Genomic DNA, 13,450 nt, shown 5'->3' on the forward strand with positions numbered 1-13,450 from the left:
CCATACCTTCTTTGAAGAAAAGCTTATTACTTGAGAGAAAATTAGAATGTCAGGGCCTCCTGGTTCTGTACATGAATTCCAGAAGCATGCTCCAATTTGTGTGTCTGACTTTACAGGGGTACTGGAGGCTTAAGCCTGGGCCATCAGGATTTTCAAGGAAGCATCTTTAACCACTGAGACATCTCTCCAAGCTAGAGAAGTAAGATTTTTGACAGTATGTTATTTAGCAAAGATGAAATTAAAAAATTCAATGTATTATTAGCAAACATCTGAACACATGTATAATATCCTTACAGAAACCTAAGTTGTGCAGTTTCCCAGAGACTATTTGGCAACTTGTCTCAAAATCCCTAAAATCCTATGTATTCTTTGATCCAACAACAACGCCACCTCTAGAAATTTATTCTAAAGAAAAATTCAAATAACTTTATAAAAATAAATTTTTATCACTGGGAATTTTATATGAAATTAGAGAAAGAATAACAGTAACATGTTAAATAAATATTATGATAAATCACATTCAAGGCATAGTATAATTATTATGAAGCATTATGTGAATCAAAGATCACCACCTAGGTGTCCAGTGGAGCCAAGAGTAATGTTATGAGTACTCTCTGATGCTCCCTGGCTAACTGAACAGAATATGTCCTTTTGAAAAGAAAAGAGGGGTATATGTGTGTGTGTGTGTGTGTGTGTGTGTGTGTGTGTGTGTGTAGTGAGGAGGGTATCCTTAATTATCAAAATATCCAGTGTTTTAAAAGAAATAAGAAATTGAATTTAATAATTTAATATGAATTTCTTGAATTTTCAAAACTGTATTGCTTATACATTAAAAAAAACTCAGTGACTAAATGAAACACACTGCTCGTGAAATAGATTCAAGTCAAATACTATAAACTCCAATGTACTTATTAACATGTTAATTTTTTTTAATTCTGTTATATATTTCAGGTTATATAATACTGTCAGTTTTGTTTAAGATAACATACACACCAGGAGTGGTGGTGCATGCCTTTAATCCCAGCACTCAGAAGGCAGAGGTAGGAGGATTTCCATAAGTTCAAGGCCACCCTGAGAATACATAGTGAATTCCAGGTCAGTCTAGGCTAGAGTGAGACATGACCTCGAAAAAAAAAAAATCTAAATAAATAAATACAATAGCATACACAACTATATGTAAACTACAAACAGTGTCTAAAGGGATATAAATAAAAATGTTAATAGGAAATGGTTTTATTTTGATTGTTATACAGATGTCTGGCTTTTAACTTTTTAGTTGATTATTAATATTTTATTTTCAGAGTAAAGATGATATAGGTCTTTGTATTTGTAGTTGTAAAGAAAAGAGTTAATAATTGCCGGGCATGGTGGCGCACGCCTTTAATCCCAGCACTCGGGAGGCAGACGTAGGAGGATCGCCGAGAGTTCAAGGCCACCCTGAGACTACACAGTGAATTCCAGGTCAGCCTGAGCCAGAGTGAGACCCTACCTCGAAAAACCAAAAAAAAAAAAAAAAAAAGAGTTAATAGTCTAGCTTGTTTTTGAGAATAAATTAAAATCAAAATTACCCAATATTCTTGTACATATTGTTACACAGAACTAAGTTCATAATCAGTTCTTGCATTTCCTACCTCAGTAATGTTGGGCTTTCTTTCCTGTATAACAGTGATTATACTTAACACCTGTGCCTCAAATTCCACTAGCAATTGTAATGGTTGTATTATTCATTGCTGTGACCAAATACCTGACAAGGATCCATTTAAAAAGGAAAAGGAGCTGGGAAGATGGCTCAGCCGATGAAGTGCTTGCCTGCAAAGCCTAATGACTCAGGTTTGATTTCCCAGGACCCACATAAAGACAGATAAAGACAAGGTGGCACCTGTGTCTGGTGTTTGTTTGCAGTGGCTAGAGGCCTTGCCACACCCATTCTCTTTCTGACTATCTGCCTATTTCTTTTTCCACCCCCCATCTAATGAATAAATAGATAATTTTTTAATGGAAAAGGTTTATTTGGGCTTGTAATTCTAGGGGATACTTCTGTTCATTAAGGCAGGGAAGGCATGGTGTTGAGCACAGGAGGCTGGCTTGGTCACCCTGCAGCTGCAGTCAGCAGGTATAAGGTACATAGAAGTGGGCAAGACTGTAAAACCTCAGGGCCTGACCCCAGTGGCCCCCTTCCTCCAGCAAGGCTTTACGTCCTAAACGTCCCACACCCTTCCTAAACAGCACCAAGTGTCCAAACATACACTCACCTATGGGGGACATTTTACATTCAAACCACAGCAGTGATATAAAAACAACGAGAGAGAGAGAGAGAGAGAGAGAGAGAGGGCAGGCAACGTACTCCTTTCCTAGCATGACCACAAGCTAAGTGATAGAGGAGCTTCCTCTATGGCAGTTCAAGTCTAGAAAGGAGACAGACACCTGTAAACTGTAAAAATATGGTGAAGCATACTAATTGAAAAGCCCTGTCTTTTTTTTTTTTGGTTTTTTTGAGGTAGGGTCTCACTCTGATCCAGGCTGACCTGGAATTGGAATTCCCTATGTAGTCTCAGACTCACTGCAATCCATCCACCTCTGCCTCCCAAGTGCTAGGATTGAAGGCGTGCACCACCATGCCTGGCACCTTGTTTATTTTTGCTCCTTGACACTCCTTTTTATTTTATTTGATTTATAATAACTTATTTATTTATTTGAGAGAGAGAGAGAATGGGCACACCAGGGCCTCCAGCCACTACAAATGAACTCCAGACTTGTGCCACTTTGTACATCTGGTTTACGTGGGTACTGGGGAATCAAACCTGGGTCCTTACGCTTTGCTGGCAGCTCCTCAAGTCCCTTTCTATCCCATGTCTCCTTTCCTATCCAGCAGAGATGCTCAAAGGAACATAGCAGAGGGAGTGAACAACCATAGCCTCAAAAGCATCAAAGGAGGCCTAATTACAGCATGTTCTTGGGAAGATGTAGTTAGATCCCAAGACAATGGAGCTCTGGGATAAATGGGATAAGCTGGGGAACTACTTCTCAAAAGCAGTTTTGACCCTGAAGTAAAGAAAATGTAAATGTTCTTTGTGAACATGTTCCCCTTTATCTTCTCCTCCCACCCATCCCTGCCACCTGTAAGGTAAGGATTAACCCAAGTGGAATTCAAGGAGCAGAAGAAGTCATGGACTGGCTAATGTAAGGGGTGGGGGGCGGTTTCCGTCCATCGTACTTCTATTTCATCATAAGGGGCCATGGCACATCTTTTCACCCTATTCCTTTCATCAGCAGATTAAGTATAGCAGACATTGCACACATGTTTTTCAGGCCATTGAAATACCATTGGAAACTTGCCTTAAAGTGAATCTAGTCACCTCCCCGCAAGTGCCCGGTTTTAAACCCAGGACATAATTCTATTGTTTCTGGTCCATGTAAATAGTATGCCATTTAATATGTTTTAGAAAATAATATAATTTCCTTTTACAATGAATTAACAATAAAAGAAAACAAGAAAATATTTTTGATATCTTTACTCTTTCAGTAATGTGCAACATGAACATGATAGTGTTAAGAAGTCAGAAATAACACAGTAGCTATAGAAGATGTTTATATTTGCAAAATTTCAACAATTATCTTCTTTAGGCTCCCCCAAGTTAGCATATTTGTTAATCAAATTAATTGAGAAGCTTTTCAAAATAAAAGCAATGTTTTAAATAAATATATTCTTTCATAACCATAGAACATTTAGTTCTGTTGGAAGTAAGAAACACACATTACACTCAAGCAGTTTATGAAGACATTAGGTTAAAAATTATCTAGAGACAATTATAAATGTATCCTAATTAGTCATTTGCTTCTTGGTATGAGTTTTTATGTATGTGTTAAAATTATATCATGTTTTCTAATCAGTTCTGAAATCATCATGAAGACATTACCTGACTTAGGGAATTTACATCAGCTCAACATGATGATATGATATGGTGTGAAAATTCTTTAAATTTAGGCTTAGTACCTATAATAAATTCAATCCAAGACAGGATCTCTTGGTTGCCCACATCTGTTACAGACAATGAACGCTAGTCTCCTGGTTCAAAAGAATAAGAACTTCCTGAAAATCTTGAATTTCTATAACTGAATGTTATTGTCACATCAAAATCCTAACTACAGCAGAGTTTGCAATGTGTTTGAAAGTACCTCATTGGTGTTATATAGTCACTTATAGTCAACTTTTCTACTGACACAAAATATCTAGTAAACAACTACAGAAATTTCCTAAAATTTGATTTTATTTTATAAATATTTTAAAGAGTTTGTTAATTGAAGAAATGACTTTACCAATCTTTCCAAAATTTGATTTTGATATTTTTTAAATTCTCTTTTACTTATACTATAATTCTTAGGGATTTTAAAATCATATTTGATCTATCAAAACACCTATGCTTTCATAAATTTGGCTTTTTCAATAATAAACTATGTTAAGACCTCTACATTAAATGACAAAGGCAGCAAAGTAAAATTAACCATAGCAACAGGTTACAGAAAGTGTTCATTAGAATTTCAAATTAACAACTTTGTCCCAAATGATCACACAGATAGAATAACTTACTAAATGAATAATGCAACGTAGAATAGATTTTAACAGTATCTCTCTCCTCTCTCTTCTCCTCTCTCTCTAGACATCCACACATAGGTGTATACTCACACTTCAGAACTTAAAGCACTGCTGCCAAAAGATATAACTTAGATAAATTAACTACATGAAAATACTGACACAGTGAAAAATATCTGCTTATGTCCAACACTCCGTAGAGAGACATCCCTTTGTGAACATCTAAAAACACAAAGAAACGGCAATGAGTGGCCAGAGTCCTTGATAAGAAGGACGGGTGGATGTGCAGAGGCCGCCCGGAGTCACAGCCTCCCGTTCTCCTCACTGCTCTCCTTCTCCTCAATGGCTTCCAGGCTGCGTTTGCCCTTGGCCTCCGCACCGCTGCTGGGGCTCTTGCTCAGTCCACAGGACAAACACGCCAGCTGGGTCTGCTTCATGTTTTCTATGGCTTCATTCTTGGCATTCTTCAACAGGTCTCCTTGTCCCTACAAGCAGGTAGGAAGAGACAACAGGAAAGGAAGTTAGAGGCCAGGCTCATGCTGAGCAGCACCGCTCTGCATCCTCAGGGTTAGTGCTGAATGAGGAAACAGACCCAGATCTCCGAGCCTACTGCTCTGGGGTTAAACCCAAAGTCTTCTCCAGCATTACTGCGGGAATTTGTCCTTCATGCCCAGTACCTCAACCTGAGTCTTGCCAACTGAGCGTGTGGTTGCTGGTTGCCCATTGAGATTCCGATTGTGGGGAACCCCCTCTTGATGTACCGTGGGCAGCTGGATGTCCATGTCCTAGTCTGAGACTTTGCATGCTGCTTGAGTAATGCCTACCCTCCATGGCTTAGGAGACAACCAGGGAAGGTGTTCTTCCTTACAGAACTGAAAATCAGAGCCGCCCTGGCAGGAAAGAGCACCCAAAGCAAAGCACCCTCTGCGGCTGAACTCACACCCGCTGTGCTGCTCGGCTGGCTCTGGCTTACCCCTGCAGTCTACCTGTGGGCAGGTACATCGTTAGTCTCCCACATGCCTCTGTGCTTTCCAGCATCCTGAAAACAGCACTCCCAATCCCCTAACGGAGAGCATCTCCCCAGGCCCAACAAGTCCATACTGAAGGATCACAGGACCACACGCTGGCTGCCATTTGCGTTGGTGTCAGAGAAAGATTTTTCCTACTATTTTTATTTTAGCTTATGATCAACTATGTGCAGAGATACTGGCTCAGGGACTGAAGGACTAGAGAACTATGCAGAAGTGGGAACATGTTTCTATAGTGTGCAAACAAAACGGGAAAATGCCCTCTCTCTCCTCTCGCTGCCAGAGCAGTGCCTGAGAGTGTGACCCTGAAACTGCATAAGACAGGACGGGAGGGTGTGGGGTTGCACTAACTGCTGGAGCATGCTTCTATGAAGCAAGGGCTTGCTGAGACAAAGGGGAAAGAGCAACACGCCGACATGAAGTAAAGCGCTCCATGACGAAATGCTACACCTCTTTAATTTCATGAATGCCTTTTTCCTAAGGTGTATGTAGAAATACATGATAAAAACGCCTAGGTATTTTTAATACCTCAAAATGTAAACAGGCACTTCTCAATTCTAACCTATATCTTAACAGCTAAGTCCTTCAGATAACAACCTTTCACAGTAAGAGGTGGTTAAGTGAGCTTTGCCGAACGCCTGGACTAAAGTAGACTTCCTTTCCGCTGCCTCCGTGGTGGAATGGGACTCAGAAGCCCATTGGGAGGTTGTGTAGTTAAATCTTCCTGTGCGGAGAAGCGAAGCTGATCTGATGAGGTTGTGTGACAGCCCAAGGTCACAGGTGGATGAAGACAGAACTGGATTAAAGCTCGGGCCTTTGTCTCGGTCCCATTTGGCTCCTCCGCACGCCATGTGGATAATCTTGTGAAAGACTAAAACTAGAGACTACAGAATGAGGACTGTTGGTGAAAAATGTATTTTCTGAGGGGAAAATGTCCACACCATTAGAATTGGAATAGTCTGTTCATAGCAGCATGGACAATGAACGAGGCCCCTCTGAACACTGAAAAGTGAAGTCACACCTAATTTGCAAAACGCAGTTCTGTTTTTGTTTTCTTTTTGAAATTTATTTTATTTATTTCAGAGGGAAAGACAGAGAGAAAGAATATGGGTGCGCCAGAGCCTTCAGCCACTGCAAGCACACTCCAGATGCATGTGCCACCTTGTGCATCTGGCTTACACAGGTTCTGGGAAATCAAACCTGGGTCCTTTGCCTTTCAGGTAAGCACCTTAACCACAAAGCCATCGCTTCAGCTCACAAAATCCAGTTCTGAAGCAATCATCGTCTCCACCGCCATCATCATAGCCATTACAGACGCAGACAGCCGTACTCTGCAGGTGCTCCTCCGGTGCTTTGCAGATGCACACTCATTCAGGTATCACAATGTCCCTGTGAGACAGTAAATTTTCCTCCTCTCCATTTACCACACCTAAAATCGAGGCCCATGGACTAGCCAAAGTCACACAACGGCTAGGCGGAGCTGCATCTCTCAAAGGCAAATCATGCAGTGCCTTCAAAGCACAGTGAGGCCACCTATTCATTGTTACCCATGGCAACAATACAGACGGAAGAGAAAACTGTTGCCCACACCACATAGGCTGACGGAACCTAGAGATGGCATCTGGGGCCAAGAAGACATGGTACAGCAAGAATGCATTGGCAGGGACAAAAGTCCACCAATTTCAACATGAGCCATTTTCTCTTCTGGAACAATGATAATAATATATTTTGACTCACCTTGCTTTTCCAACATTAAAGGAAACATGCTTAAAAGCTGTGCATGATTTAAAGGATGACAAGTAAAACATGTTATAAAATAATTATGAAAGTAGTTAGCATTTTCTACTACTATAATAAATATCTTTCAACTCTGTATTTTAATACAGATTTGACTGACATGTTTTAAAATGCTTCGTACAAGTCTGCTTCATAGATATATGTGAATTGCTACAATTTTTTTCAAATGGAAAGACTTGTTTGAAAAGAAGTTGTATTAATAATGACATTAGACATGTGATCATTTACACAGTTTATTTATAAGTGATCTCTGTACACTTCGTTCTAAACTAACATCATCATTAAACATTTTAAAAGCCAATTAGCATCTTCCAAAATCGTAACAGAACTAAACATACAAAAGAACAATCTTGAAAGTATTGATGTGTCATGCTATCACATGCCTTTGCCTACAGCAGATTATGAAATGGATTCTAATCAGCCCAAATGTCATCTCGTCAGCTCTGAGAAGTGGCTCCCAAGCCTGAATGCCAGACTGTGCCAGTTCTGGTAAACAGAAGTCAGTCTCTCTAGAAAACAATGGCCAATTGGAGAAAACAGTTTGTACCAGTGTACAAGAACACAGCTACATCATCTCCTGATAACCCAAGCGACAACAGGTGCCAGTAACACAATACAGACTGGGGGGAAAGCAGAAGTAAAATTACTAATAAAAGGAGTAAAAGAGGCTTAGAAAAGCTCATCTGAAATGTTGGATTTTTATTGTTTTAAGAAGATAAGCATGGGGTGATCTTCCTGATCTGTGGTTCGGGGAACCACTTACTGCCTGTCTTCTTTGGGTCTCCATAATCAGGACATGAGAACAAGAAGAGACAAGAGTCTAAAGGACAATAGAGAGGGCAGATGGGTTATTCAGCATGCCCACCCTGCCATTCCTTCTTTGTGCTTTCCCCCACCTAGCCACCCCTTTCTCTCTCCTCTGTCACAAATACTAGCTGTCTAGTCTGTACTAAATCTCCTCTCTTCAACCATCTTTGTCCTGTGTATCATTTTATACAAGATATATTGGGCAAAGTATTCATATGCAGTGTGTATTTAAAGCATATACCAACATTCTTAAGGATTCTTGTGTTTGAGGCTGGAGACCGCAATGGGTAAAGTGCTTGTCTGTAATCATGATGACTGGAGTTTGGATTCCCAGCACCCACATAAAATCTGGGTACAGCACCATAATCCCAGTTCTGGGGTGAGAAACACAGAGAGAGGAGGATCCCTAGAGCTTGCTGACTAGCTAGTTTAGCAATTGGTGAGATCCAGGTTCAGTGAAAGACTTTGTCTCAAAAAATAAAGTGCAATTCAATTGAGGAAGACACTAGATAGATGTAGACCTCTGGCCTACACACACACACACACACACACACACACACACACACCTACACACATATTAACAAGCATACATACAACACACACATACATGCATATAGCTCTACACACATATGAATAAGCATGCTATTTTATTCTTTTTAAAATCATTTTTATTTATTTATTTGAGAGTGACAGAGAGAGAAAGAGGGAGGGAGAAAGAATGGGTGTGCCAGGGCCTCCAGCCACTGCAAATGAACTCCAGATGCGTGCACCCCCTTGTGCTTCTGGCTAACGTGGGTCCTGGGGAATCAGACTTCGAACCAGGGTCCTTAGGCTTCACAGGCAAGTGCTTAACTGCTAAGCAATCTCTCCAGCCCATGATTCTATTTTATTCTTTATAAAAAGAGGTCTGAGGAGGAGAGAGCCAGGAGGATTTATTGAACTTAATGGTATATAAATTGAAACCTCTTTTGTATATTAAAATGAATCTGAGATTATCATGGCATATAATACAGAATTAATGAAAATTTAACCACATAATGCTCAACTTGAAAGAACTGTCAAGTTGCTGGAAGCTTTTCTGTACTAGAAATCTCACAGGCATCCATAACTCTTCTCCTTTCACTAAGGATACTTGAGGAGAACAAAAATGAGAAGAATTACATCTTCATCCAAAGGAAAGTTCTAATAAGAGTTCTTAGGATGGCTTCCTGCTCTTTCATACATTTTGGATTTATAAACTAATTGGCGATAAGAAAACACTGTCATAACATTAAAAGGCAACTAATATATATTGAAAACTTAGTATACTAAGCATGAACCAATGTGCTCAGTTTATATCATAGCCTAGAGTTCTAAATATAAATTATCAAATATTTATACATTTAATAATCTACCAGATGATGAGATATTTAGGATTTTTTGTTATTGCCATCCTTTCCAAGAAATGCAGTTCCCCTCCACTTTTTGAAAATAGTTTGGACTACAAGAGATATCCTGCTTGTTGATGCCCATTTTCCCATGAACTGCACTATGAGCAGACAGACATGATGACCGGTGTCCTTCCCTGTGTGTGACGGAAGTGTGTGGGTTGCCTCCAAGAACACTGCAGATCCTTAAAGCAGCTCAATGGGAGTCTGAGAATGGCAAAACCCTCACATGTACACAAGTGCACACATGAACAATGCTCATCTCCGGGCTCACTCTGTGAGTAACCCTGAGCACACACAGCAAACAGGCAGGCTGATTCCCCTGAAAGTCTTGTCATGGGCAAACATACCCACACATCTGCAGTGCAGGTCGCCCACAGATGACGCTGCAGGAAAGTTGGCTATAGAGACCAAAGTGCTATGAGCAGCAATTTTTGATCAAGTTTTTATTTGGAGGACTAGACTGTGGTGGGCTATCTATAACCACTACGTTATGAGTTCAAAGCCATGGGTAGGAAAAATCTATGTGTTATTTAAAGAGGAAAAATGCTTTGTTTCAAAGAAGTCAAAACCATCATTATGACATACTCCATTTGAGAAAGTAAAACTGCAGCTTTGATATCATGAAAGATGCTTTTTTTTTTTTTCTTGATGTTACACCTCTGATACATTGCTGCACTTGGAATATTGGATAAAACTATTCAAGAACAGTCTAGCTTCAGCTAGGCGTGGTGGCACACGCCTTTAATCCCAGCACTCGGGAGGCAGAGGTAGGAGGATCACAGTGAGTTCAAGGCCACCCTGAGACTACATAGTTAATCCCAGGTCAGCCTGGGCTAGAGTGAGACCCTACCTTGAAAATCAAAAAAAAAAAAAAAAAAACAGTCTAGCTTCATAGAAAATGTTTAGGATGTTAACAAGTATTACAGGGTACAAAAGGGGGATTATTAGATTATGTACAAAATACCTTAATTTCACAAAAGTCAAAGTTGCTATTCCATTGAGTGATCAATTCTCAAGTCTTTTCAATATTATGGCAATCTATTTTAGGAACATTCTACTGGCCATTTAAAAAGTTGAATGATTTGTGATATCTGGGTTTCATTCCAGTACTGCAAAAACAGTTGGGATTCTATACAGTGAACTTGCAAAAATATAGATGAAATATTATAAAGTATGTCTACAATAACAGTCTAGGTTTACTGAAGCTTTGTTCTTCTAAAATCCTGAGCCTGAAACAAGTAAAACATTCCTTTTAAATCTTTCTCACATAAGAACAAAAAGATAATTATATTGGATATGTTCAACTGAGCCATTAGATTTTTAAATTATATATATATATATATACATATATATATAATTTATTTATACATATAATACACATATATTATATATATATAATTTATATATATACACATACATATATGGAGAGAGAGAGAGAGGGAGGGACCATTTTTAAAATGTTTGGTGATGGATGCAATGTTTTCCTATCAACAATGACAATGTTATCATCAAGTCTACTGTACTGGTGTTCATTACCTTATGCAATGTGAAGAAACAAAGATCTCCATAACACAGGGTGCTTCGTTATGGCACAATGTCCTGCTCAGTGAAAGACAAGCAACATTCTTGCTGGTTCCCTCTAAATGCTTCCATATCACCTTCACGTTTGCCCAAAGCGCCCCCTAAGGGGCAGTACTGGGCCCCGGGCCCGGTGAGAACCATCAATCAGGACTCTAGTGCAGTGGCAATTGCTGACTCCAGTCCTGCCCTCATGGAGCTTAGCTGTAGTGAGAACACGGCATGTATCATCTATAAACATTAAGGTTGATCTCATCGCCAACTATTCTCAGTGCTGAAGGAATACAATGTGAGGCTGTGGTCTAGGCTACCAGGCAAGACTCCCCTAAGAACAGAAAATAAGCAATCACTGGAAAGGAGAGTAGACATCTGTAGTGTTCCTTGGCACCACACAATCAGTGAAAAATCCTGTAAGGATCTTTTGATATTTGCCATGGATCCCTAAAGCTCTAATGTCTTACAAAATATGGAAGAATGTTCTGGACAGATTCCAATACTATGCTACAGCACCAGATTTCCCCAATACAGTCCATTGTCCTTATATTTTTTTCAATCTAGAATTCATTTTGTCTCTGTGAAATTTATCATAACACATTAAGAGCAGAAAATATCCTGGCATCACTCGGTGACAGCTTCATTTAGCTCTACTAAATAAAAGGGTTGTCATTGTTCCACAGTTTTGAGGCACTGAAGAACTGCTTTCATGATTTTACGCATGAAGAAATGTCCCCAAGAAAGCTAAAGAAATATGATGTCCAGGTTCATACAGGAAACAACCAATAACGCCTGCTTTCCAGGTCACCAGATACTCTTTGTAGCTGTATTATCTTCCTTTACATTTAAATACTGCTGTGATCTCAATGTGGTTTGAGTGTGTTCCCCAGGGGTCATATATTGAAAGTTTGCTCTATAGTGACAATGTAAAGAAATAGTGGGATCATTAAGAGATGAAGCCTTAGTCGGGGGTATTGTTAGGTAATTTGGGATGTGCCCTTGGAAAGAATTAATGTAGATAATTCTAATTAATGTAGTTAATCCCATTCAGCTCACAAGAGAGAACTGCTGTAAAAATTCAAGACAATCTCCTCCCCAGTCACTATGGCTTCCTGAGTCACCATGAGATCTTACTCCCTCCTGCTGTGATGTCATGATGAGATGCTCTCAGGAAGAAGTGTAGCAGAGCTGAGCACGCTCTTGACCCTCAAAAACTACCCAGTAAATCGAATTCTTTTCTTTGTTAAAAACAAGACACATAGCCTTAGGTCCTTCATTATAGCAATGGAAAAGAGATCAATATAAGCCTATTTATTATGTGAGGTTTAATAATGCCATCTAATAGATCTTAGAAATACAAAACAAAAAACATAGTTGAAAACCTCTTTGATTTATAAAAGAGAAAGGTCTTCAATGGTGTCCCATGAATATCCTATATATCTTCATGTTGACACTTTGGATTCTGACCTTCTTCAACACAGGTATGGACTTTGGAAGTATTTGTTTATTTATTTATTGCAGAATCTTGCTACAAAGCCTAAGCTGGCAAACTTGCTATGTAGCTCAGATTGGCCTTGAACTCACAGCACTCCTGCCTAAGGCTCTCGATTTCTAAGACTACAATCATGCACCACTATGGCTAGTAGATTTATTAATCTTAATCTGAGCCAAATTTTCATAAGACTGAAATGTAAAAGTATGGTAGAAGATTCCTGAATATGCTGAGAAGGATGCCAGGTTTTAAATTAAAAGATATCATCATTTGAGATCTGTCTCAAAGAGATTATTAAAGAATCCAATTTATTGTAGACACCAGGTGAGGATTTTGAAAAAGGCTATTAATGTGAGGATTTATCACCTCATTTTCACATGTAAGTTCTCTTTGCAGAATCAATGAGCCCTTACAAGTTGGCTACCCAAGATAGCAGCTCACATAATCTGAGCCACATAACCAGAACTCCAGCATAATAAAGAAAGGCATTGGCTCCTAAGGATTCTGTTTCTTTCACACAGTAACAATTTGGCATAGAAACCATAAATTATAACCATACTCCTGTTCTATAGGTGAATTTATTTGTGGGCTCTACTATCAGGCCACCTGGATTCCAAGACTTACTGGGTTTGTTTTGAAACAAGATCACCTCATGCCTCAGTTTCCTCATTCATGAGATGGGTATAATAAAAGTCCTGCTCATTTCATAAACTCATTGTGAGATTAAGAAAGA

The 13,450-nt window shown here is 39.3% G+C and overlaps 1 protein-coding gene across 1 annotated transcript in view; it reads right to left on the reverse strand.

The window, feature by feature from the left end:
• Window positions 1-3,497: 3,497 nt before the first annotated feature.
• Plcl1 (phospholipase C like 1 (inactive)) overlaps window positions 3,498-13,450 on the reverse strand; it is a 362,268-nt gene continuing 352,315 nt past the window's right edge. Inside the window, exon 6 of the mRNA XM_045147879.1 lies at window positions 3,498-5,076. Coding sequence (XP_045003814.1) covers window positions 4,894-5,076 — 183 coding nt within the window. The 3' untranslated portion in view covers window positions 3,498-4,893. The remainder of the gene's footprint in view (window positions 5,077-13,450) is intronic.

The sequence above is a fragment of the Jaculus jaculus genome, chromosome 4 (assembly GCF_020740685.1).
Source record: "Jaculus jaculus isolate mJacJac1 chromosome 4, mJacJac1.mat.Y.cur, whole genome shotgun sequence".
Lineage (NCBI taxonomy): Eukaryota > Metazoa > Chordata > Mammalia > Rodentia > Dipodidae > Jaculus > Jaculus jaculus.